Source organism: Acomys minous, assembly GCF_964271855.1.
Source record: "Acomys minous genome assembly, chromosome: 2".
In the NCBI taxonomy this organism is placed as follows: domain Eukaryota; kingdom Metazoa; phylum Chordata; class Mammalia; order Rodentia; family Muridae; genus Acomys; species Acomys minous.
Window position 1 is genome coordinate 89,561,614 of NC_140484.1, and position 26,391 is coordinate 89,588,004.

Here is a 26,391-nt window from a genome sequence, read left to right on the forward strand (position 1 = left end):
ATTATATTTTTATTCTTAATTAGAGTGCAAAACACCAAACAAATTTTACCACTATAATAATTTCTTTAAAAATATTTTAAATTTCAATGTGTGTGTGTGTGTGTGTGTGTGTGTGTGTGTGTGTGTGTGTGTGTGTTTGCAGACACATGCTTGCCACAGTGTACGTGTGGAAGTTTGAAGAATTTGTGGGAGTCAGTTCTCTCTTTCTACCATGTGGGTTCCAGAGACTGAACTTAAGTCATCAGGCTTGGTGACAAGCAGCAACCTTGCTGGACCTGGCACAGCCATTTTAAATTTACTGTTCAGCAGTTTTGACTATGTCGTTGTGTACTGTAAAAGAGATATACAGAAGATTTTACTTTGCAAAACTATTGACTCTTAACTCCTCATTTTAGTGAGACTGAGTTGTCCCATAGGCACTAGGCCTACTGGAGCAAAGGGAACTGTGTGCGATCAGAGAGTGACATACGTATGTCCTAGGTGCTGTGAGTCCAGGGAAGGTGTTATGGCCCATTTTGTGTTGATATAAAAGCACCGAGACTGAGAATTTTATGAATAAAGGAGGCTTTTATTTAGGTCACGTTCTAGAGGTTCATTACCTTGGTGTTCCTCAGCTTCTGGTGAGGGATCTGTCATGTGTGGCAAGGGTGCATTAGAAAGAAATGGGCTTCATGGTGAGTGTGAAGGGAAGAGAGGAGGTAGACCGGGCTTGCTCTTTTCTAGCAGCTTCTCTCCCAGGACTGAAATCACTCCTGAGAGACCTAACCCATTTGCAGAGCCAGTATTGATCTATCCACAAAGGCGGCCATGTCTCTGTCACCTTCCAGGCCTCACCTCTTCAGGACCTATGAGCTTTCAGAGCTGGTTTGTTGGGGAACCAAGCTTCAACATGAATTTTATTGGGAAAACCCTTGTAAGCCATAGCAGAGGGCAGTAATCGACCTGCTCAGGAAAGTGAGGAGGGAACAGGCATCTTCACACTTCAAATTAGTGTCGACGAAGCCTCTGCCCACTCCTGTTGAACACAAACACTGGGCTCAGACTGGCTTAGCACAGCATTTTATGAGAGTGAGAGGATCTGCTGCTGTGTGAAGTTAGGTTGTTTCTACTCTGAACACCAATTAACATGGAAGCAGAGACAAGGAAAGTGGTGCCTTCAAGGGGGACCTGTCACCTGAGAGAGCACGAGCTGCAGGCTTCTGTAGAAAGGACAGGCACAGAGAGGTTGTTGGGTAGTCATTGGCAAGGGTTGCCAGCAATTGGCTTTGCTTGCATATTTCAAGCTAGCTGCAGTATTGTTTTTGATGTTTCATTTACACAGGAAAATCTCAGCAACTATCCTGACCTACTTGTACGTACAGAAGACACAGGCCTAGACTGACAGAAACTCCTGTAACCTGCTCTGAGTCTCTCACTTTAAAGTGTGATTGTGGAAACCCTTGTCTTGTAGTCTGTGAGTGACTGGATGGAAGATGATGATGGTGATGATGACGGCAGAGACGATGACAATGATGATGGTGATGGCTTTGTGTGTGTGTGTGTGTGTGTGTGTGTGTGTGTGCGTGTGCGTGTGCGTGTGCGTGTGCGTGTGTGTGTGCGTGTGTTCACCTTTAGCCAAGTCTTTCTATCTTTGTTTACATATTGATCACCAGGAGAGTCTAGTACAGTGCTGTGTAGGACACTATCCTGGGTTCTGGTTGAACACAAAGAATGCGACAGACATCCTTGTCTAAGTGTAGCAAAGAGAGTACTAAGAATCCATCCATCCATCCATCCATCCATCCATCCATCCATCCATCCATCCATCCATCTATCCATCCATCCATCCATCCTCTACAAATATTGATTAGCCATCTACGTGTTAGGCACTGTTCTGGGTATGAGCAATGCTGCAGAGAAAAGACAGAGTTTCTGTCTACAGCTCTACATGAGCCTGCAATCCTGCAGAGGTGGCCAAGGATAATAAACAAGTGTGGTAAAGAAGTAGTAACCTCATATATATATGTTGTTATGGAGATAAAAAGCAACACACACACATACACACACACACACACACACACACACACACACACAGAAGGGGGTGTCACAGGGGGTCAAGAATGACTAAATGACTTAGGAAGATGGTTGCCTTTAAATAGGAATGTTGGTTAAGGCGTTCCTGAAGAAGTGATGTTGGAGCTGAAACCTAAAGGAAGGAGCCAGATATGCAAAAAACATATTATTAATGTTGATGGCTCTGCTAGGCACAATGCTAAGTCCTTTACATCTGTTACCTCATTCCCAAAAGGAAGATGTAATATGAGTCCCATTTTATAGGAGGGAAAATTGAGGCACAGAACAGAAAATAAAGGAATCAGTTGGTCAACGCTAAATGTTTAGGCACTGGCAAAACTAGGAATTAACCCAGGTTACTTTGCACAAGAGCCCACACTCTTGGAATATCCCTTAGATCCAGGCAACTCTGAAGGGTATAAAGATGTTCCTGGAGGATGTATATTCTAGAGGTTTCCAGAATATCATGGCCAGGGTTAGGTCATGTGATGTCATCCAATCAGGACAAAGATTAATGTAGTAGGTTTTTTTTTTTTTTACTCCTGTCCCTTAGCTCCTGGAATAATGTCTCATGAGACTCAAGATAATTATTTATAAATACCTAGGCCGTATAGATAGCTCATAACTTAAAATAACCCATTTATTCTAATCTACATTCTGCTACATGTCTGGTTACCTGGTCTCAGGTACCATGTGTCTTGTCCTCCTCACATCTTGCTTGCTGACTCTCACATGCCTGGCTCTAGCCCAGAATCCTTTCTGCTTGGAAGATGTCCTACCTCCTACGTCCTCCTGCCTCAGCTATAAGCCATTAGCTTTTTATTGATATGTGATATTTCCATACAGACACAAGATATTCTCTAAACAGAATAAAGGTTTTATTGAGATTTCTGTAGGCAGTGTTGTAGGCAGAAAAATGGCCTGACCCCCTAAGAGCTCACATCACAATCTCCACAACCCAGGACTGTGTTATGGGCTCTGCAGAGGTGATTAAGGAGCTAGAAGAAGGCATCCATACTAGGTCTTCCAAAGAGCCCAGTATAATAAGAGGCCATATGAGATGGAAATAAGAAGAGAGAGAGAGAGAGAGAGAGAGAGAGAGAGAGAGAGAGAGAGAGAGAGAGAGAGAGAGAGAAGAGATGAGCAGGCAGATTCAGAGAGGGACCATAGAAGCTGTGCTACTGAAGACAGGGGAAGGAGACCCAAGTGTCAGAAGGCTGGAAAGCACACAGAAATAGGCTTCCCCAGAGATCCAAGAGTGATAACTATGCTATCTAATCAGTTACTTTTCTTGCTGTCAACTTAAGGGAAGAAAGGATTACTTTGGTTTACAGCTTACAAAGATATAGTCCATTATGGTGGGCATGGCGTGGCGGGGTCCATGACAGCTGGAGTATATGTCCTCACATTTAGATGGACCAGGAATCAGACAGCAGAAAGAGAGCATTCTGGGATGTAAAAGCTCAAAGCCCTCCTCTAGGGACACATTTCATCCAGTTAGTCTCCATGTCCTAAATGTTCCACAGCCCCAAACAACACTAGTCAACTGAGGACTGAGTATTCAAACTCTTATGGCACGGTGGTGGTGAGGAATATTACATCCAAACAACAGCACTGTCTGAACCTTGTCTTTGTCTCTTAAGTTCTCCCAGCCCCCCAAAAATCTGAGATCAACAAGCATTCTGCTTAAACCAGCTGTTTGAGGGTTTGAAATGTGGGCTGAGGTGACTGAAAAGGATGGATTGCATGGATTCTCAGGCATCCATGTGAGAAAGGAAGGCGAGGAGCAAGGATTAATAAAGGAAGGAGAAGCTAGGTGAGAGGATGGAAGAAAGATGCAAGAGGGAGGAGGCTGATGGCAGATAACTGGTACCTAGCAGGTCCACAGAGTCAGGGATCATTATGCAAGTGAGGTGGAAGCCAGGACTTGATGATGGATGGGGCTTTTCTGAGGTGTTTTGATTAGTGGCTAGGCAAAGTGGGATGTGATGAAGGAACCTCAAGATGGTCCAGCCATGGAGAAAAACTAGAGAAACACAGAGCTAATTAGGCAGAGTCGGTAAGGACAATTCTGGGCAGGTTGTGAGAGTCACCTGGAAGTCAGGTTGCCACCCGGCCATTGGTTTGTCAAGATGTCAGTGGTATGATGCGTCCATTCAGCTAAACGTACTGGCTGGGTGTCTTTTTAGGCCAAGTCTGGAGCCTACAGAGCCAGGCACAGATCACTGGCATCACTTGCCCCTGTGTGGGTGAACAAATGGTTGAGCTTAGGAGTTGAAAGGGAAAATCACTCTCATCTGGGAATCCAGAACCTTGGATCATTAGAGAAGTTTGATTGGACCTCAAAATGGCTGGGAGTTGGACAGGGGAGGGCTAGAATTCCAAATGGGAGGAGAGTTGTAATATGTGTGCGCAGAGACTGTGAGCACTTCAGATGCCTCTTCATCTCTGCCTCAGAGAGCCTCCTGGTGGTCCAGCTGTGGATATGGACAAATCAAATAATCACCGTTCTCAGTGTAGCTAGTGGGGAGCAGAAAGAAATGCCTACTGTTAAAGTCAGATCACATACAAATAGAGAAGATCCATCATCAGAGGTTAAAGGGGAGGAGCCCCATTGGATTTGGACACTCAGGACAGGCATGAGTTAGGTTGTTTGCATCAATGACCAACCTTTACTCCAATCTATATATCTTTAAATTTTATTTTGAAAATGCTTCAGTAAACATGGCTTGTATTTTTAAAATTTTTTTGCATATACATTTATATTGTTACACATATATACAATAAACTACCTTCAGCAAGAAGAATCATGGCACAATTAGGAATTATATAAACGTTATATTCTTAGTGTTTTGGCTATTTGTATTTGGTAGCCTTGGAGAAAACATCTTTCCTATTTTGATGTATCTAAAATTCTGAATGTAAATCAATATCTATCATATTTCATTATTAACAACTTAAAACATTTATGTAGACCTAAAAACATCTTAACCCCTAAACAACTAAGCTTAATTGTAAAACTAAACTATTTGGTATTCAATCCCATCAGAGACTTGAAAAGCAATAAAATTGATTACCTGAGTAAACAGGAAGTGCAGGTTAGCAGCTTCCCAAATGAGAAGATGACAGAGACAGTTTGCTACCTGAATAATCAGTCATCCAAAACTCTCTATAACATTTGAGCATCATCTTCAGCATTCTGGCCCAATCTATCTGTCAGACATATTTGTGAGGCAGGAACTATTGAGGACCTGCTTAACCTGTCTTGGCAGAGTTCGGCCATCAACCCTGCCTGTATCCAAGCTTGCAGGGCTTGTAATTTTAACCCATGGTTGTAGTTCTTGTTTAAAAGGGCAGAGGTGGGACATTGCTGCTAAAGAAGATCCTGCAGCAGAGTCACTGGCTTTGATCTCAAGAAGCAAGAGAGATATTCGTAGTTCATTTTAAGGGTGACATTAGTGTTTGATCCAGTTGGAATAAGACCCGTCAAACAGCAAAAAGAAACAGCCACTGGCTACTTTCTGGAAAGATGCCCGCATTTCTCAGAGCTCCTCTTACAAGCCTGGGGTGTCAGGTGAACTACTTCTTGCCAGGAAAGCATCACCATCCCTGCTCACTCAGGGTTAAAGGGCCAGTGATGCTTGGCTTCTGTGGGGAATCTGAAAACACAGATACCCTGTAGTCAAGACACAGAGATAAATAGTGAGGGGGCACCGCTCCGGTGGTGTGTCCGGAACTCATTAGCTAACAAAGCGTGTAATTAGATTAATACTTGGGAGCCAAGAGCTGATGGTGCACTTTTTAGAACACTGGAGACAAGAGCTGAAAGCTAGCATTACCTGGACAGAGTTCCATTATTGCTCCTGACACAAATGAGCCTGGTACATGTTTTATAGATAGCTGGACAAAAGGAGGGGGTAGCTTCCACTTATAGTCTTGCTAAGGACATAGATACACTGGTTACCCTGATGAATTAGAACCTTGAGTATAGGTATTAAAAGGCCACACCACATCCCATAAATAAATTCAATTACTAGGTTATTAAAATATTTAAAAGTGTCTGAGGAGACAGAGTTGCTAACGGTTTCGGCTTGACAATTGCACAGTGTATACATGCATGGATGTATTATTACATACTGTCCCGTGAACACTGAAACACGAGGCTGGGCCTGGGGTGACAGCGAGGTTGAAGGTGCCATGCCTTGGTGGCTGCTGAGCTGTGTGGGTTTCCTGTTGCTTCATGAGTCCTTCAGCTGTGGAAAGGTTCTTTCCCCTCCTTTCTTTGCAAATGGAGAGAGGTCTGTAAAGGAACCACGCTTGTCTGACTGGATCAGGCTAGTCTTCTCAGGAAGGACTCCCTCTAATTTTCACTCTCTTTCTCCTTTAGCTAATTAGGAGAGAAAGCCCCACCTGCTCTGGGAACGGTCCCACCCCCTAGCAAGGAGCCACACCCTTACCTCTGACCTCTGACCTCTGACCAAATAAGCAGATTTGACCTCTCACTCCCTGCCCTTTCCTTGACTTTTCTTTCCTTCACATCTGTCAGAGGCAACACTGCCTTGTTGGTCCCAGAATAACACATTTGTGTAGCTTCCAGGGGTGAAATGCTGCTTTGGTCATTCAAGCCACTTTTTCTCTTCTCCCTGACAGTTTGTTAATTAATATGATTTTGGTCATTGCTTCCTGTATTGGAGTTGGAGCAATTTCCCAGGGGGTGGAAAGTCAGACATTAATCCACTAAAGCAACTGGATTACTTGTGTGCGTAAGACAGTTTCATCAGGGGTATCTGGCCGTGGTTTGACACCTTGCCTTACAGGCTGTGAACTTTTGAAAGTACTCTCTGCTTCAATGACAGGGGTATCCGGACTCTTGATAGAAACTTAAGTGATTAAAAGCCCTCAGGCGAGCCCATGCTTAGGGTTGTTTGTGCAGCCCCGAGAGGGTTGTATTTTGAAGCTGGAATCATTGGCTCTGTCTTCTGTAAGTCAGCTACAAGTGTATCTCAGGGCTCAGCTTTTCTGCTTGTGCATGTCACAACTGTCTCCTTGCCCCAGAGTCTCAGGAACCTACCTCTAAACCATGAGCTGTTCACCCTAGTAATTGTCCCAGCCTCTAATTTAATGAAAACCCATTAAACCGAAACAATAATTAAAATGAGACATCATCTCTGTAGGAGGGTTGCATATTAAAACCACCCTGAATTTCAATGCAGGCATAATTTTTTTTTTTAATTCTTGAAAAACAGCATTCGAGGCAACACGTAAAAAATGATTTATAACGAACAATCATGGTTTGGAGAGCTTCGCTATTGAACATGATGCCCCACTGTTTAACATTGACAGTGAGGAGATGTAGCGAGGTCAAGGCCAAAACAGTGGTTTTTTTTATTTTTTTAAAGTCTCTTTCATGCCTAAAATTAGGACTGTGCAGAAAAGAGGATTAATTATAATTAGGTCAGCCACTGATCCAAACTTTTAATGCAAGCTCAAGGTTGCACTCAGTGCGCAGGGTGGCTGCGGCTCTTGGACGAGGCTGTCCCCTGCATGGGTATGGAGTGAGGTTTAACGATGTGCAGGGATCCCGGGTTAGGGAAGCTATGCAGAGAAAGAACTGCTGATTTAGTCAGCATGCACATCTTCGCTGCTTCCTAGAGACGGGGTCTTGGTTAAGTCGCTTACTTTATTTGAGTCGGGCATTTGTTCTCTTTAGAGTCTCCCCTCGCTCATGCAGTGGGCTTTTTTACAAATATGGACGGTGTCATATATCCAGAGACACCTGGAGAATTGTCCCGCTCAGAGCAAAGTGTGTGACTTTCTAAGTCTCCTTCGCAAACATCTCAGAAGCTTCCTCAGAGACGACCCTGCTTGTGGACTCATTCTTCCATTCATCTGGGACAGAAAAGGCAGAGAGAGGAAGCTGAGCTATCCGCAGTGTGTGCAGCGCAGAGCTGGGAGCCAGATCCTGGCATGTCTGAGAAGACAGGCAGTGCGTGGTCTCCTGAGGTTGGCCTTAAGTGGATCAGAGACGAAATTCAACTTACTCCATGAAGTGCCTACTCACTCCTACCTTCACTGTGTACCTCACCCATGGGATGACACAAGAGCACTGACATCATTGGGTCACTTTGAAGATTGCAATAATGTATTTAATTTAGATTGCAATGGTCAGAAGCCTCATCAACCCTTCCCATTTTCTTGAAGGCAGATGAGAGTCAGAGAAGGCTATTAAGCTGGCTGCAAACCATAGCCAGCGATACCTACCTGTTCACCTGCCTTCTGCTTTCCCATTGGCCCACAGCCATACCCAGACATAAGTGTGGCCTTTGCTTCAGCTTAGACTGCTGCGTCGTTAGATGCTGGCTGGGCATGTAGTTTGGTACTCCCCACATCTTACAGGACCTGGACCTTGAACCCCGGTTCCAAACACCATGTGCTTTTTATGGGGAGACACTATCTATGGATTAAAATTCACTACTTAATTTAATTGTCATAGTTGTACTGTCTCCATGGGGGTACATGCACTTTACTCTCTTTGTAGGGGATGGGGGGGGGGTCTGAGGTATGGGGAGGTTAGCTGGCCCAAGGCCACACACCTCATACATAAACCTGGAATCACAGCTGGGTCTGGTGGGTCATAACAGGCCTGCAGTGCCTGCTACTCAGGAGGTGAAAGCATGGTAACTACATGTTGAAGGCCAGCCCAGGAAATTTATGAAGAACCTGGTATTAAAAGGAAAATGGAAGAACAGTGCTGTGGAGGCGTCAGTCATATATTGCTTGTCTAGAATGTGTGCGGCCCTGGGTTTAATTCCCAATATCAACCACAATACATACATACACACACACACACACACACACACACACACACACACACACACCACATACACACACCACACACATACACACCACACCACACCCCCTATGTACTCCACATGCATACACATGCCACACATGTACCACACACACACACACACACACACACACACACACACATCCTCCACACCCCACACCACATATACACACTATACACACATATCACATGCACACCATAGACACACATACATACACCCTCCCCAACATACCACCCACGCCACATACACACCATATATATCACACACACCTCCCCACACTCCACACCACATACACATACCCCACATACAAATCACACACATCGCATCCCCACATATACCACACACACATACACCACACCACATCCCAACATGCATCCCCTCCCCACCACATACACCATACACACTTCACAAACAGACACACACACACACACACACACACACACACACACACACACACACTGGGGAAGACCTGCTGGTTTAGCTCCCAAGTTGTTAACTACTGTCCTATCCTGCCCTTGAAAGGCATGCACGACCACATTCAGCCATACATACACCATGTGGAGATGCATGCTAATCCACCTGCCTTGGTGCAAAGGAGTGCTCAATGAAGGTATTTCAGTGGTGAACAGAAGAGTGACTGGATGCATGGGTGGGCACCTCACAAAGCTCAGGGCTGAAGGTGCCTTTCTGTCCTTTAAAGAATGAAGACAGCAAACATTTCAGGGGGCAGCATTCTTGCTCAAGTCCAGTGCCTTCTTTGTGCATGAAGCTGCATATTCCATGCTTGGCCCTTGGGCTCTTCGTGGAGCAGATTAAAACCATGTTTGAGGGAGCTGGATGGCAAGTTATTGCTGCCTTCCTCAATTATCTTGGAGCTACACATGGCATAGGGTCTGGGTGTCAAGGGATGAGTGCCCTATTTTAAATGTCCCATCAGGCTATTTGGAGCTGACTGGTCCTTCCCTTTATGGAGAGGAGGTTCTTCCCGGAGAGCAAATCTGGGCTGAGCTTGGGAGGAGCCCCTGATGTCTCATGATTGAGGATGCTCCTCGTGTCTATGATGGACAGCAGGGGTTGGTCAATTTAAAAAATTGTTATTTAATATGATTTTATATTCCAGAAAAATGTGTCTTTTTTTTTCTTATAGTAACTTCCAGAGAGGATTCAGAAATTCAGACACATGGAAAGGAGATACAGTTTACCCATCCCTTGCAATGGCTAATATCAACTGAAGGCCATGCTGCTGTCTATGGCAATAAGTGAATAGATTCAGTGTACACTTGATTTTACCTGTGAATTTGATTATGTAGTATGTGCAGTGCTGGGAATTAGACCTAGGGCCTTGCACAGGTCAGGCAAGCATTCTAACACTAACCAACATCCTCATCTCTTGTGAGTTTTGAGAAAGGGGTCTCACCATCACTCAACTTAGCCTGGCTTTGCACCTACTGTGTAGCCTAGGCTGGCACCAAACATGTGCAATCCTCCTGTCTCCGCCCCAGGTAAGTGCTGGGAATATAAGACATGCTTCATCACACCTGGGTCATTTTGGTAACCGCTGGACAAGATTGCTTAGGCATTTCCTTCATTTATCTCATCATCTCAGTGTCATGATATTATCATATGTAATTTCCCACTGGATGTCCATACCTTAATTTAATTACTCTGTTAGTTAGCTTTTGGCTAAATACTTAAAGTCTCAGTCATGTTGTAGAAATCCTGTATCCATCTCCTGTGTGTTTTCCTGTCTTGGGGGTCAAGTGGGCAGGCGTCCATACCTCTCCTCTATATATTTCTTCCCTTCTCAGTCAAGGTGGGGTGATGGGGATGAAAGGATTGAGTCTAAAAAGTTAGTTAATGGCTGTGTTGATTTTTTCTTACCGGTATCATCAAACGCATAGGAGAGCTCAGCTGCCTCACACATCCTCTCTCATTAGTGGAATTATGGGGGCACCGGGATGTCTTTTGATTGAGTCAAATAGTAATTACAAAAATTGATTAGTACCACATGTCATAGGGTTCCCTAGGCTCCATTCCTTAATGGAAGAGCTGGGATGCTCATTGAGATTTATTGTTCCTTAGGCAGCTTTGCTATTAGAGTGCTCGTTGCCTCCGCAGGTTGGGGTTGTATGGGGTGCTGCTCACCCCCTTTCTTATGTTTTGTGCAGGAGTTTGCAGACCAGATCACCTTTGTTAATCAAGTGATTGGGTCTTTATGAGGTGTGTGCCAGCACCGCAGTAGTAGGTGCTGGGTACACATTGGTAAACAGCTTCTCATGGGATCTACAGTAAAATGAGCAAGATAATATTTAATAAGTTTCTCACATGCAAAAATGATTGCTTGCTGTAGGCTTTGAACCTTTTCAAACCTACTTTATTTGGGGTTCTTTAATGCTGATATCTCCCTTCCAACCCACCTACCCTAGCTAGATAGGAGAGAAAAGAGGCTAATGGGAACAGGAGAAGCAGGCCTTTTTAGACTCAATTCCTTGGAGTGATTCTACTTTTCTTCATCAGGATTTCAGCAGACCCATTAAAAAGCAAAGTAGCAATTCAGCAAAGGTGACTGAAACCTCAGCACTTGGAGTCCCAAGCAGCAACCAGAACCTGGAACCTTGAAATGTTCTCTGAAGTGTTTCTCTCTAGGAGTGCCTCAAAGCCAAGTGATAAACAATAGGAAATGATGCCAAGACCAAAAAGCCCAGTCAGTCTCTCTCTCTCTTTTTTGTCTGTCTGTCTGTCTGCCTATCTATCTATCTTTCTATCTATCTATCTATCTATCTATCTATCTATCTATCTATCTCCTCTCAGAGTGTATACTAGGATGTTTATCAGTTGGCAAAGACCCAACAAGAGGTACTGCCCAGCAAGAGGTAGTACCTCTTCCAGTGGACAAACATCACATATTCTCTCACAAGTCCGTTTCTAGGGGACAAACACCGCACACCCTCACACAAGTCTGTTTCACATCCCACACTTGGCATCAAAACAAAAGCATGTTTCCATCCACTAAAGAATACACAAAACTGGTGGTTGTGGTAAGTACGGTGAGGACGGAATACAGGGATTCAGCTGGCCTGAAATAGTCAGAGGTAGATGGCTGTTGAAACAGCTTGCTGCAGATGGGAGCAGTGGTGTGGGAGTCCTGTGCCCTGGAGGTAGGGCAGTGGGGCTTGCAGGGTTCTGGTGCAGCAGCAGTGGTGGAGTGGGCGAGGAGAGAGGTGGCAGGTAAGCAGGTACCGGGTGACCGATGGTCACCATTGATGACTCCCATGTGGTGACTCCTGTCCTTTGACGCACCACCCGGGGCAAGCCAGAGTATATCTTTGTGACTCACTTTCTTTACCTGCTGGCATTTGCCTCATAAGGGATCCTTCCCTCATTCACTCAGTGTTTCCCGGGTGGATTCAGAGTGCTCAGCTGTGGCCATGTGATGGGGACTTGTCTCTTTCCACAGATAGAGATGCCAAGGCTACAGGATGACAAAAGAGCAGATGTCGCAGAGTTAGGAATGTGTTCTGTAGGATAAGCTGGCTTGGAATCTTTGTTCTATGGCCTGCTAACCAGTGTTCTACATAACACTACTTAAACTCTGCAAGTCTAGTTTTTTTTTTTAATTAATTTTTAAATATCCTGACCAAAGTTTTCTTTCCCTCCTTCCTTCCCAGTTACTCCCCTACCCACCTCCATCCACTCTTCCTCCATTTCTCTTCAGAAAGCAGCAAGCCTCCCATGGGAATCAACCAGACCTGACATACCAAGTTACTATAAGACTAGGCACATCCTTTCCTAGAGGAGGCAACCCAGTAGGAGATAGAGGTCCTAAAGGCAGGCTTTAAAAAAAATATACATTTCACTATTTTTAAATTTATGTGTATACATCTATGTTGCTCCATGTGTGGGGAGTGTGGAGATAAGCCTTCTGGAGGCCTACAGAGAATGGCAAGTGAAATGCCAATGACTACTAAGACTCCTCAAACAGCCCTGATCTACTAGGGACTCCTCGCACACTAGTGAAGTCTTAAAATGGGTCTGAGGCTGGGGTGGTAACTGCTTCTCCCTTATTTATGGAAATCTCTTGAGGTGACCTAGCCCCTGCCCCCCCCCCCCATTTCCTCATAGCAACACCATTGGTGCTGGAGGCTAGCACGGGGTAGTCTGATTGGCCCTTCAACCTTTTAAAGGCCTTTATACTGGACAATAAAGTTAGATCTGCACCTTTGAGTCTTGTCTCTGGAGTCTGATTCCCGGGATTCTGTGTGGACTCTGTTGCCATTCACCCCCCTTTTCCTGGCTTCTGATGCCCACATCTCTGTGTATATGGATATATGCCCACAGTGCCAGGAGAAGGCATCCACTCTCCATCCCTGTTCTTCTTGCCTGGGTTCAGCACTTTCATTTTGTTTATTTGGTCCATGATTGAACATATTTCACAGATTTCTAAGCTGATATCTGTGTCTCATGCTTCTTAGAACTTGATCTGCCACGTGCATTTCTCTTGTTCCCTCTTATAGCTGGAATATTCTCAGGGAACACTGTGAACATGCATCAAAGTGGTAGAACATGGCAGTACAGCATTTGCTACAGGGTCTCATTAATTCATTTCCACTCATTGCTCTTTCAACTCCGGGAAGAAGTCGGCTTTCTGTAGGGGAGGTGACACACCAGTGTTTGAGGAACTGAAAACTTTATATACCGATTTGGAAATTGAACAAAGCAGAGCAATTATATAACCTGGCTGCTTCAAAGATGGGAAAATACCCTCTTCTGCTATATGTCCAGGGAAGAACAAATCAATGAACACATCTAGAAGATTCTAAGGCTAAATCATCACTCCTTGATCTTCAGCTGGTGGTCATGGGGTCCAATGAGGGCAGGTGGTGTCCAAGGCCACCCAGCTAGTTATCTGCCAAACTCAGAATAGCTTCGGTGAGGGGAACTCTGCTCCAGGATTCTGTCCTCTGCACTGTGGGGAGCAAGGAACATTTGTATGCTCTTTGCCTGAATTCTGGCAGGTGCTTACTTGAGAGTTGTGAGGTTTTTTTTGTGATGTCTCCATGTGTCCAAATGGACACTTGTCATATTTCCCTCTGGTGGGGTCTTTTTTACTTCAACATGCCAATCATTTATGAAAAGACTTGTGACAGCTAGCATGCAAAATGCTCAACCTCCAAGGTAGGGTGAGCAAGGGAAGGCTGCTGCAGCCAGTTCTGATTGTCCAGGGGTCTCTGGTACAGAAGGGGAGCACTGGCCCCAAATACCAGTTTCTTAAACCAGAGCTCCATTGGCATTTAAGAAAGATCAACTTACTTCCTGGTTTTGCGTGTTTTTGGAGTATAATCTACATAGTTACTTAAAGTAAAAAGTATAAGGAAGGTAAGTGAAACAGTCAGTATGTCGAAATTGGATGCCTTTATGTCAGGCAAAAGAATGGGGGCTAGATTGTGAATAAATAGATAAACCTTCAATCAAGGAGTCTGCTGTCTATCAGGGAGGGAAACTAAAGAACACAGAGACTGTGGCTGTTACATCAGAGGATAACAGGACTGATCACAATCAGTATGTGATGATGAGTCATTTGGAGGAAATACCCAGAGTCTTAGGAAGAGGGACATCCCTGGAGAGCACTCACTGGACAGTGGCTCAGGGGTTGCAGTGAGAGTTCAAGGAGCAGGGTGCAGGCATGTCCAGAGCTCCCTGGGAAGAGCGAAGAGACACAGATGTGAAGCAAGGGTGTGATGCTCCTGGTCAGTAAGGAGGGGTGAACGCGATGCGGTGGAAAGGTGCATCAGACCAGATCAGTGGCATCGTCATGGAGCTGGACTTTATTGGGGACTGAGAAGTCACTGCAGAATTTTAGCAGGAGGTTGACATTATTCAAATATGTGTTTTTTAAAAAAGAGCATTTGCAAATCAAAACGACACTGAGATTGCATCTTACACCCATCAGAATGGCTAAGATCAATAACTCAACTGACACCTCATGCTGGCGAGGGTGTGGAGAAAGAGGAACACTCCTGCATTGCTGGTGGGAATGCAAACTAGTACAACCACTTTGGAAAGCTATCTAGTGCTTTCTCAGAAAAATGGGAATAGGACTTCCTCAAGACCCAGCTATTCCACTCTTTGGAATATACCCAGAGGATGCACTACCACACAACAGGGACATATGCTCAACCATGTTCATAGCTGCCTTATTTATAATAGCCAGAACTTGGAAACAACCTACGTGTCCCTCTATAGAAGAATGGATAAAGAAACTGTGGTACATTTACACTATGGAATACTACTCAGCTATTAAAAACAAGGAATTTCCAAAATTTGTGGACAAATGGATTGAACTAGAAATTGTCATAATGAGTGAGTTCACACAGAAGCAAAAAGAGCTAAATGGTATATACTCACTTATATCGAGACACTAGTCCAAGGTGTACGTCCCCATGAAAAACTGTACCTACCAGGACCCTCTGTGTCCTTCTATTTCCCCATCTCTTATATTTCTCTTACCTAGAGTCTCACTAGGATGTCCTCACATCTATCCCAATCTCCTGGTAAGTGAAGACTTTCGTGGGACGTGCCTTTTGGGCTAGCGCCCAATTATAAGTGAGCATATACCATGTGAGTCTTTCTGCTTCTGGGGTAACTAACTCAGTATGATCATTTCTAGTCCCATCCATTTGTCCACAGATTTCAGGATTTCCTTGTTTTTAATAGCTGAGTAGTATTCCATAGTGTAAATGTACCGCAGTTTCTTTACCCATTCTTCTACTGAGGGGCATTTAGGCTGTTTCCATGTTCTGGCTATTATGAATAAGGCTGCTATGAACATGGTTGAGCATATGTCCTTGTTGTGTGCTGGAGCTTCTTCTGGGTCTATTCCAAGGAGTGGAATAGCTGGGTCTTGAGGAAGCCCTATTCCCAGTTTTCTGAGAAATCTTGGCTGTGAATTTTAATATGGAGGCCTCTGGCCAGGGGCCAGATTCCGAAGGTCAAGGGGGAGGGAGGTAAGCACACTGTGGCCTGCTTGACAATGTAATGTAAGTGCTGCCATCCCAGAGCAGGCAGTGCTGGCTGAGGACAGCCCTCTTCCCAGTGGGCCCACACTTGTGGCATCTGGAAGGATTTCTCCAGGCAGCTACTCCTCCTGACCTTATGACTCTTAATTAACGAATCAAGAATGACAAACAAAAGCTGACAAATTCACCTCAAGAATCCCCCCCATGGCAATAAATCTAGATGAAGAAGGATTTTTATTTTCACTAATGCTAAAGAAATAAAGCTAATAAAATTTGATCAATATTCTCTGGTTTGCAAGATAAATTGTTCCTGTGTTTAAGAGAACTTGAAGATATCTCAAGGAAGTGTTCAGGTGTGATTTTTGTAGAAGACATTGAAGCATTTTCTTTCTATTAAAGATTTATTTATTTGTATTTTATGAGTACGCATGTTTTTCCTACACCGCATCTGTGCACTGTGGGAACGCAGTGCCTATGGAAGCCAGAAGTGAGCACAGGACCCCCCCTGGAACTGGGGTTACAGACAGTTGTGGGTTGTCATGTGGATGCTTGGGATTGAAGCCAAGTCCTCAGTAAGAACAACATATTCTCTTAACCACTGAGCCATCCTCTCCAGACCCCAGAGAAGCACTCTTTAAGTGGCTTTCTTTCATCTCAGCCTGTCGCAAGGTAACAGTATGGCATTGAAATGATAGGCGAGTGTCAGGCATGTGGGCTTTTGCTGGTGTTCTGCCTCTATGGGATGGGACTCCCCGCTTTCTACCATTCATAGCCCAACTTTCTTCAGCTGGAGAGGCTATGCGGTTCCTCCTCACGTGAAACAGCAACTGGATGGAGTGTAAGCTAAGCTGGGAGGGTTGTGAGAGGTCCCCTGTCCCATCTCCTCCATGTACATGAAAAACAAACAAACAAACAAACAAACAAAACAAAACAAAACAAAAAAAACCCTGAGCCTTTGGCCAGTCATTCCAGAGCTTTTCTTTTTACTTTATAACGTGGCTTACACAGACCCTGGAGTTTGCTGATCTGGCCTGGCTCCGCTCACCTGGAGAAATAACCAAATCATTATCACATGGCCCGAAGAGTTGGACAAGGTACAAGAAAACATGTTTAAAATGATTTCTTTTAGTTTTTAGGATTATAATATAATCTCTTTTCTGACTCCCATATACCCCCTTCCTGGCCTTCTTTTAAATTCATGGCCTCTTTTTTTCATATTTTAAAAATATTTCAAATCTTTCATTTTTTTGAGAATTTCCTGTGTGAGTGCTGTATTTATATTTCTCCCCTCTCTCCCCTTCAGCTCCTCCCATGCCACTCCCAAATCTTCTCAAATTTATGGCTTTTTCTTAATCATTATTGTTACACACATACAGATAATCTACTGAATCCATTTAGTGTTGTTCAGTGCACATGTGTTTAGGATTGACCACTTGGGATCTGATGGCCTTTCTTAGAACCATTGAGCACTTATACGTTTTCATCTAGAGATGGGGACTTGTGAAATTTTCCCTATCCATATTGGCATGTCAAAATGCTATTGTCATTATGCTGGTCTTGTTTTGGTAGCCACATTCTTGAGATTTCATAGGTACAACTTCCTGGGCATGTCTGGAAAACACTATCTAGTAGCATGCATCCTGGTCCTCTGGCTAAAGACTATAAGAGCCAAACGACTTTCCATGCTTACTTGCCCTCCTCTGCAATGTCATGCCCAGGGCTGGCCCTTTGATGATCAGTTCTGATGCAGGCAGATGAGTGTGGAATGCTGAGCTGACATTTAGAACGCTGTGGTGAGGATGCCCCTGTCTCAGTGTGCTGATGTTGGAGGCAGAGACAGGAGGCAGAAGCAGGTTTAATAGGGTGCATGCACCCCTAGGTGTGCAGAGTGAGTCTCAACCTCAGTGAATATTTCATAAGGAATGGAATCCACCTCGTGTTTACAGAGTTATTCCAAACATACTTACAGATCACTAGTATGTAGTGCCTTAAGCAAAGGTGGGGTTGACTGGCATCCTTAGTGCTGGATTTCTGCTAGGTACAAGGTAAGGACAGGGTTCCTTGATGCATATTGGGGAGAAGGAAGCTGAGTCCATGAGGAACACAGAAACTGGGGGTCATTAGTTCTCCTTGGGTCCTGGCAGGTCTGAGATCCTCTGACTCTCAGGACCCCATTTACCTGACAACCTCCAACCTTATGTATAGCCACTATCAATTTTTTTTCAGAAGGCCAAATTGCTCATTATCCCATCAAATTTTATGTCAGAAAAACCACTGTCTGGCCTATTCTGACTTGTCAAAGTGACAAGTAGGCATGGTGACAGAGATAGCATTTCCGGGTTTTTGGTTGAATGAACGTAGCTGTGTGGGGCGATGAATGGTGCCGGACAATGGAAGCTATTGGCAGAAGAGGAGGAAAAAAAAAAAGAAAGCAATCTGGGCTCTTAAAGGTTTCACTTGTAACTTGACCCTTTTTCCTTTTCTCCTCTCATGCTCCTGTTTTCTGGAACTTTCCTCTTCGCCCACACTCGGCTCTCCTGCACCTTTTCCTTGACTCCTAGATGTACAGAGAGAGATCCACTCGGCCCCTCACGTCAGTGAGAAGCTGATCCAGTTGTTCCGGAACAAGAGTGAGTTCACTTTCTTGGCCACGGTGCAGCAGAAGCCTTCCACCTCAGGGGTGCTGCTGTCTATCCGCGAGCTGGAACACAGGTAGGAAACAATTTCTTACTTTAATTAATTTATTATTATTATTATTATTATTATTATTATTATTATTATTATTATTATTATCATGATGATGATGATGATGAGAAGGAGTCTTATTAAATGCCCTTGGCTGGTTTGAAACTTACTATACAGAATGGACTACCTTGAACATTTGGCACTCCTCCTGCCTCAGCCTTCTCCGAAAATATTGGTGTGTACCACAACTCCTGGTTGAAGAGAGCTCTTCATACTTTCAAAAATCTATTTGGAATGAAAGGGCTTGATAAGATGCCTTGGGGTCTAGACATGGGGCCTTCTTGGAACCGTTTAGCTACCTGAGGTCTATTTGTGTTGAACACATTAATGTCAGGATTTACTTTGCAGTAGGAGTTCACTTTGGGCAAAATGATTGTGTACTTATTTTCCAAAGACCACTCATGAGTCTTTCTTGTTCGTCTTCTCATTTACTTCATTTGTACAGAACCACACCCTACCTAGCACATTTAGGTCATCAGACACGTTAATCAGGTGTATTTAGCAACTTTCTGTAAGCCTCCATTGTGCGTTTCCATGGAAACTGTACTTGACATCGGGATGTTAAGGTGACTATCTCCAAATGTTTACTCTGAGCCTCAGAGAAGCAAGTAAGGCGCACAGACAGATGAGCACCAAGATGCTCTGAGGGTGCAGTGCTAGGAGAGACAGAAGGAGGTGGTAGGTCCAGATGCAAGGGGAGGTGGAGAGGAGCTGGGAGGATTGAGGGAGGGGAAGACCAATCTCAGGATATATTATATGAGAAAAAAGTCTGTTTTCAATGAAAGGGGTGGGAGGGAAGAACATTCATGGCTGTCGTGGCATTTCATCTCTTCCATAGAGGACTTTAAGTCTGAGGATGCTCAAAGTGATGCCGCTTAGGCAAAGCAAACATTTAAAAACGTTAGCAGACTCTTCATTCCTGTTGCCCTGTTGAAAAATACTTCTGGAAGGATGTCTTTGTTCCTGGGAGTGCAGGAAGTTCTTGTGGGGTAATTAAAACTGAATATTCCAGGGATTTATGAATCTGTCAGAGGTCAAAGCGCGACCCCAAGAAAAAGCCAAACAGTAGCTAATGCTAATCAAAGGGTGGCACTGAGCAGTGTGTGGCTTTCATAATTTTGTCAAGTGCGGAGTTCACTGACCAGCAGGCCAGCAGTTAAGGAAGGCTGTGTGCAGCGATGACCCCTGAGTGGCAGAGCCCAGCAGGGAAGGGAAAGAGTAGCCTCAGGCAGGAGGGCCTGTGTGTGAGGTCACAGAGGTGAGGAAAACAGGGCATGCTGGTTCTTTATTTCTGTGGGGAGAGGAAGACAGCATCAAAGCTATCTTGGCTGAAGCTTGAGGATTTCACTTGTGCACTTTCAGTAACTGTAGGATCAACGTTAAGAAAATGCTGTTTCACTTGTTTATTTTTAATAATATTATTGTTTTATTAATTCTTTGAGATTTTCATATCACATAATCATGGCCATATCCACTCTACTTCCTTTTAATACCTGTTTTGTGTCCTCATATATATGTATATGTACATATATGTACACATATGTGCACATATATGTGTTTTTATTAAAAAAAGTCATTTCCCCCTCTTCCTGTTAATTCCTCCCATGCCCCACTCCCACCTACATGCTCTCACTTGAAATCATGGTGTCTTTTTCTTTAATTGCTATTGTTTTACACACACACACACACACACACACACACACATCTAAATATATAAACACAATCTGCTTAGTCCATTTAGTGTTACTTATATACTTTGGTATTAGATAACCAATTCGGGGCTCATTCGTAGGGAAGGCTACTTCTCCCACTCTCAGGCCTTAAAATTTTCTTTTAAGTATTGTCTGTTCAGATCCATAGTCCATTTTTAAAGAGTAGTTTTTACTCTGTTTAAAATTTTTATATATTTATGTATATTTAAGATTTCATATACTGTATTTTGATATTACATATATATATATATTCTCTGTCAAATATTGAGTTCATGATTGCTTTGGCTATTTGGAGTCTTTTGTGATCGTGTGTGTGTGTGTATGTGTGTGTGTATGTGTGTGTGTGTGCACATGTGCATATGTATATGTATATATGTTAGGATTCTTTTCCTATTTCTCTGAAGAATGAGATTGAGATTGCATTGAACCTATAAATAGCTTTTGGGAGAAAGGTCATTTCTACTACAATATTAATTCTATTAATCCATGAGCATAGGATATTTTCCCATTTTCTAGTCTCTTTGTCTCTTTCCACAAAGGTCTAAAGTTTTTATTATTAAAGTCTTTCACCTTCTTGGCTAGGCTTATTCCTCAATATTTTATTTTCTTTGAGGCTATTGTGAATGGGAGTGTGCCCATGATCTCTTTCTCAGCATGTTTGTTGTTGGTATATGGAAAAGCTATTGATTTTTGTAAGTTGATTCTGTAGGCTACCTTCTTGCAGCAGGCATCCTTGACCTCTCTGGCTCTTAGCATCTTTCTGTTGCCTCTTCCATGATGCTTCTTGAGTCTTTTGTTGTAGAGGTTGTGTTGTGGATTTATCAACTGGGCACAGGTACTCCATAGTCAATTGCTCTTTGTATTTTAATCAATTGTGTTTTTTTTCTTTAAAATGAAGCTTCTTTGATGAAGGGTCAGAGCTATACTTTATTAGGCAAACCTGCTTCTCAGGCCATGTGTCTGGAACTAGGCCCAGGGGACGATGCTTGAGCTCTTTCTAATTTTATGTATATACGTGCGCCTGAGTGTGGGGTTTGTGTGAGTGGTTACAGTGCCCAGGGAGGCCAGAAGAGTGTACTGGATTCCCTGGAGCTGGAGTTGAGTCATTTGCCAGAATAGATGGTCTATTTCTCCAGTTCCACCAGTTGACCTGTCAGTTTTTAATGGTTAAGTTTGCTCTCAGCCCCAAAAGGTTTGCAGTGTACTCCGATTCCGACGGATGAATTTTGTCAAGAGTATGAGCAATAGCTAGGTCCACGCAAGGTAACTTGTGTGTCTGTGAGGGGAGTGGGTAACTCCAATGTGCATTATGGCCTGAAGTTTGTATGTCCAAGCAAGTGTCAGCTGTCTGAGCACAGAAAGGCAGAGTCCTCTCTTGTCCCTTTCAGGCTTTATGGGGCAGGAATGTGAGGGTCTCCATGGTAGCAGAGAGATACAAATGCCTAAGACTGGGTAGACTCAACAAACACAGAGGAGAGCTTCAGAAAACAAGTGAGAAGCATGTGGGCTGGGGTTTCAAAGTTGGTCTGCAGGGGCCGCTGTCCTAGCTTTGTGATATCCGCCATCTTCTGTCTTGAGAGGGGTTTCCTTGTCCGTAAAGTGCAGGCAAGAATCTAATTAGTACAGTTGCCCTAACACCACAAAGGACAATACATGTTGAATTTGTCATTCTTCAAGAGGTAAATCTTTTCCTTCTTTCTGTCTAGAAGCTTTAGCTGCTTGTTTTCCTTTTGGATTAAAACGTCTTAATGCTAGCAAAGGTCTTAAATACTGCTTAAATAGGAGCTCTTCAACGCTGTCTTTCTTCTCTTATGTCCATGGCAGAGCTCTAAAGAGCAGAGGGTTACTGAGCTGAGAGCCTGAGCATTATTTTTCCCAGTAATAGGAGACCCCAAGTAATTGACTAAACAAAACAAATATGAAAGACTAGACAAGAGACACCTCCCTGAAATGTATGTTTCTCTCCTGCATTTGCTTAGTGTAAGGCAAAGGGAGAAGGACCAACAGGAAGGTTTCTATTGCAGTGGCCTGATTTCTACCCTTAAAAGGTTTAAAATCTACCGAAGAGACTAACATGTGCTAAAACTGAGAAGAATATATAATACTGAATTTTAAGGAATTAACTCCTCCCCCGCCCCAAGTAGTTTCCCCAAAGGATGTCTTTACCAAGTAGGAATCATCTATTATTTTTTTCAGGTTGTTTTCATTATTTATTCACAAAGTTGTGTGTCGATTGTACAATATTCCTGGAAAATCTTACCCCTGCAAAGGTCAGCTGTCAATCTCAATCTCCCCTGAAGTCCTCCACTCCAACCTTATACCTATGGATATATCTTATACACACACACACACACACACACACACACACACACACACACACACACACACATATATATATATATATATATACATATACCCTATCGATTTCCTTATTTGGATCCTTGCATAGAAACAAAGCCACACTCCACATGGCCCCTGACTGGGTATATGTAGTGTTTCCAAAGTTCATTCATGTAGTAGTTTGTGTCAGTAATTGATTCTCTCTCTCCCTCTCTCTCTCTCTCTCTCTCTCTCTCTCTCTCTCTCTCTCTCTCGCTTACAGTTAGCAGTTTTCATTTGTCCATTACTCAGGTCATTTGAACCAGATATTCTGAATGCTGATGCTGTGAACATTTTTGTGCAAGATTTATGTTTTCATCATCTTGGGTTTACATTTAGGAGTGAACCTTCTGGCCTAGGTAGAGGCTGTGTTCATCTTTATGAAAAACTCATACACTGTGGCAGAGAAGCTAATAGCACTGGCTGCTCCTCTGGAAGACAGGATTTGATTCCCAGAATCCACATGGTGACCCATGACTGCCTGAAACTACTTCCAGGGCATCTGACTCCCTCTTCTAGCCTCTATGAGCACTACACACACATGGCACACATGCTCCCCGCCTCTCTGTATAAAGGCAAAACATTCATATATGTAAGTTAAAATAAAGTGAAATATCTTTTCAAAAAAGTAGCTGCACCCTTTATATTACCACCAACCTTTCCACATCCTTGTCCACACTGGTGCTTTATCCTTCTCTTTGACTGTAGCCATTCAAATGGGCATGCATGATCTCTATTGTGTTTTAGAGCCACATTTGCCTGATGATAATGATGTTGAGTTTCCTTTTGTGTTCTGATTGGCCATTTGCATACCACCCATTCAATTCTAATTGGGTCATTTGTCTTCCAGTAATTGATTTGTAATGGTTCCTTATTGTTATAGATACAAATCTCTAATCAGACATATGACATTTCCCCCCTCACTATGTCTTTTTGTTTTTGTGGTGGTATCTTTGAGATACAAAGTGTGATGACAGTTTTCTTTTATCGTTTGTATTTTTGGTGCCATAGCTGAGAAAGCACAGCTTGAGCTAAGGCCACTTCAACTCACTCTCAGAATTCTTTTTGGAAGATTTTGTAAGCTTATCTCTTTGATGTTTTAAATGTTTTTATTACTGCATGTTAATTGCATGTAATGGTAAGTTTAATTGAAATGTTTTCATACACATACGTTATGTATTTCAGCCATATCCACCCCTGCCATTCTCTCTTGGCTCCTCCCCATTTCTGTTAGCCCCTTATTCTTCCAAACCACCCCCACTCTATAGTTCTATCTTTAATTCTGTAACCCAATAAATTCATTAGAGTTCTTTATAGGAGGGTGGGTACCAGGTTGTTTTCAGGATCATGTGCACTTTACCAGTCGATTCAGCAGTAAAGAAAGTGTTCTTTCTTGCTCCATGTTGAATATATTTTAAGTTAACTTTTGTGGTTGGTGGATGGTAGGGCTTTGACGTCATGCTTTGCGCAGGGACATCAGTTATCCCAGTGTCATGTGTGGCTCTTTTTCTCCCCAGTGAATTGCTCTAGCTTCCGGGCTGAAGAGAAATTAATCACGATTGTGAGAATTTATTTCTGACCTCTCAGTGCACTTCATTGATGTGTTGCTCACATGGCGGTAGTGTCCTGAGTGCTGGAGCTTTTGTTGTGAGTTTGGCAGCTGGAAGTGCAAGGAATCCACTTCATTCTTCTTTCCAGGATTGGTTAGTTCTTCTGCTCTCCTTGAATATGCATCTGCATGTATGGACCGGCCTGAGAATTTCTGCAAAGAAATCAGCAGAGACTCTGACAGGGATTATGTTTAATTCATGAACCAGTTTCAGGGTGTCGTGCCTTCATAACATGTCAGTGTCAACCAACTGATTCGTGATTATGGGATAGCTTTTTGATTTTTTTTAAATTTAAAGGTATTTTTCTTTTTTTTATGGTTCTCAGAGTATTTTTTTGGATTAAAATTCATTCTTATGCGCTTTTTATAAAATACTTATTTATTTTATTTAATATGCATGAGTGTTTTGAGTGAATGTATGTCTATGCACCACGTGTGCTTTCAGTAGCCATGCAGGCCAGAAGAGGGCATTGGATTCCCTGAACATGTGGTTTCTGGGAACTGAACTCAGTGCTTTAGCTGTTGAACTATCTCTCCTGCCCCTTCATTATTTTCCAATGTTATTGTAAATGGAGTTGTTTTTGTAATTTAATCTTACGGTTCTTCATGGCCTGTATATAATAAAATGGATTTTTATATAATAATCTTATGTTTTGAAGCCTCATTTATTAGTTATATTGATTTGCTTGTGATTTCTCCATATGAGATCATATGTGTGCAAATCATTCTGTTTTCTTCCTGTCCTATCTTGGTGCCTTTCATTTTGTTCCCTTGTCTATTTGCCTTGGCTGGAGCTTGAAAGCCAATATGAACTAGGAGTCATAACGTGCTATTGCTGTCCTGTTCCTGATTTTAGGGGGAATGCTTTGTGTTTTCACCATGCAGTTTGCTAACTGTGCTCACAGGTATTCTTAACAAGGTTGAAAGTTCTTGTGAGAATGTTCTGGTCAGACTGAAGAGCTTGCCTTCCGCCTCCTCATGTGAAGTGCTTTTATTATGAAAGGGTATTGATATTTTTTCACATTCTCTTTCTGTATCTATTGAAATGATCAGCACTGGAGTGGTGTATATAACATGAACTGAACAAAACTTCTTTTTATGTATAACCTGGCCTGACCATTTGTCTTGTCAATGTTCTATTGCTGTGTTTGAAAATTAAATTAATTTAATCATTTTACACCCCATCACAGCCCCATCCCTCCTCCCAAGTTTACCCTCCCACACTCTTCCCCCCTTCCCTACTTCCCTTCTTCTCAGAAAAGGGGAGTCCCCCTACAAACCCATCCCCTACTCCCCTCCCCCCCCCCCCCCCCCCCGCACATCTAGTCGCATCAGGACTAAGTACATCCTCTTCCACACAGCAACTCTTATAAAGGAAAATATTTGACTGAGGTTGGCTCACACTTGAGAGGTTTAGTCCATATCATCATGGCGGGGAGCATGGCGGCGCGCAGGCAAACATGGCACTGGAGAGGTAAATGGGAGTTTACATCTGGCGCTGCAGGCAGCAGGAAGAGATAGATACTGAGGCTGGCTCACGGTTCAGAGGTTTAGTCCAGATCATCATGGCGGGGAGCATGGCGGCGCGCAGGCAAACATGGCGCTGGAAGAGATAGATACTGAGGCTGGCTTGAGCTTCCGAAACCCCAAACCCCACCCTCAATGACGCACTTTCTTCAACACGGCCACGCCTCCTAATCCCTCTCAAGTAGTGCCACTGCCCTGATATCCAAACATTCAAATACATGAGCCTGTGGGAGCATTCATGTTCAAACCACTGCACCACTCAGTTGGACAACCTGTGTTAAGACGTCATACGTCAGGAAACTGATTCTCCTTCCCCTAGCAGCCATTCACCACCATGTGGAATTTTCCTGTACACGTTGGCATACCAGCTGCTCATGCCATTATGTCAATATTGTCCAGGTTAACACACGGTTGAGATTTCATGGGTGATATTTGTTACTTTATTACTTGTGTGTGTGTGTGTGTGTGTGCAGGTGTGTATGCATACACATGAGTGTGTT

At 43.4% G+C, this 26,391-nt stretch overlaps 1 protein-coding gene across 2 annotated transcripts in view; it reads left to right on the forward strand.

Moving 5' to 3' along the window:
- Positions 1 to 26,391, forward strand: part of NELL1 (neural EGFL like 1) — an 843,592-nt gene that overhangs the window by 73,431 nt on the left and 743,770 nt on the right. For both annotated transcript variants that reach the window (XM_084773584.1, XM_084773585.1), the window contains exon 3: positions 18,481 to 18,631. In XM_084773584.1, coding sequence (XP_084629710.1) covers positions 18,481 to 18,631 — 151 coding nt within the window. The remainder of the gene's footprint in view (positions 1 to 18,480; positions 18,632 to 26,391) is intronic.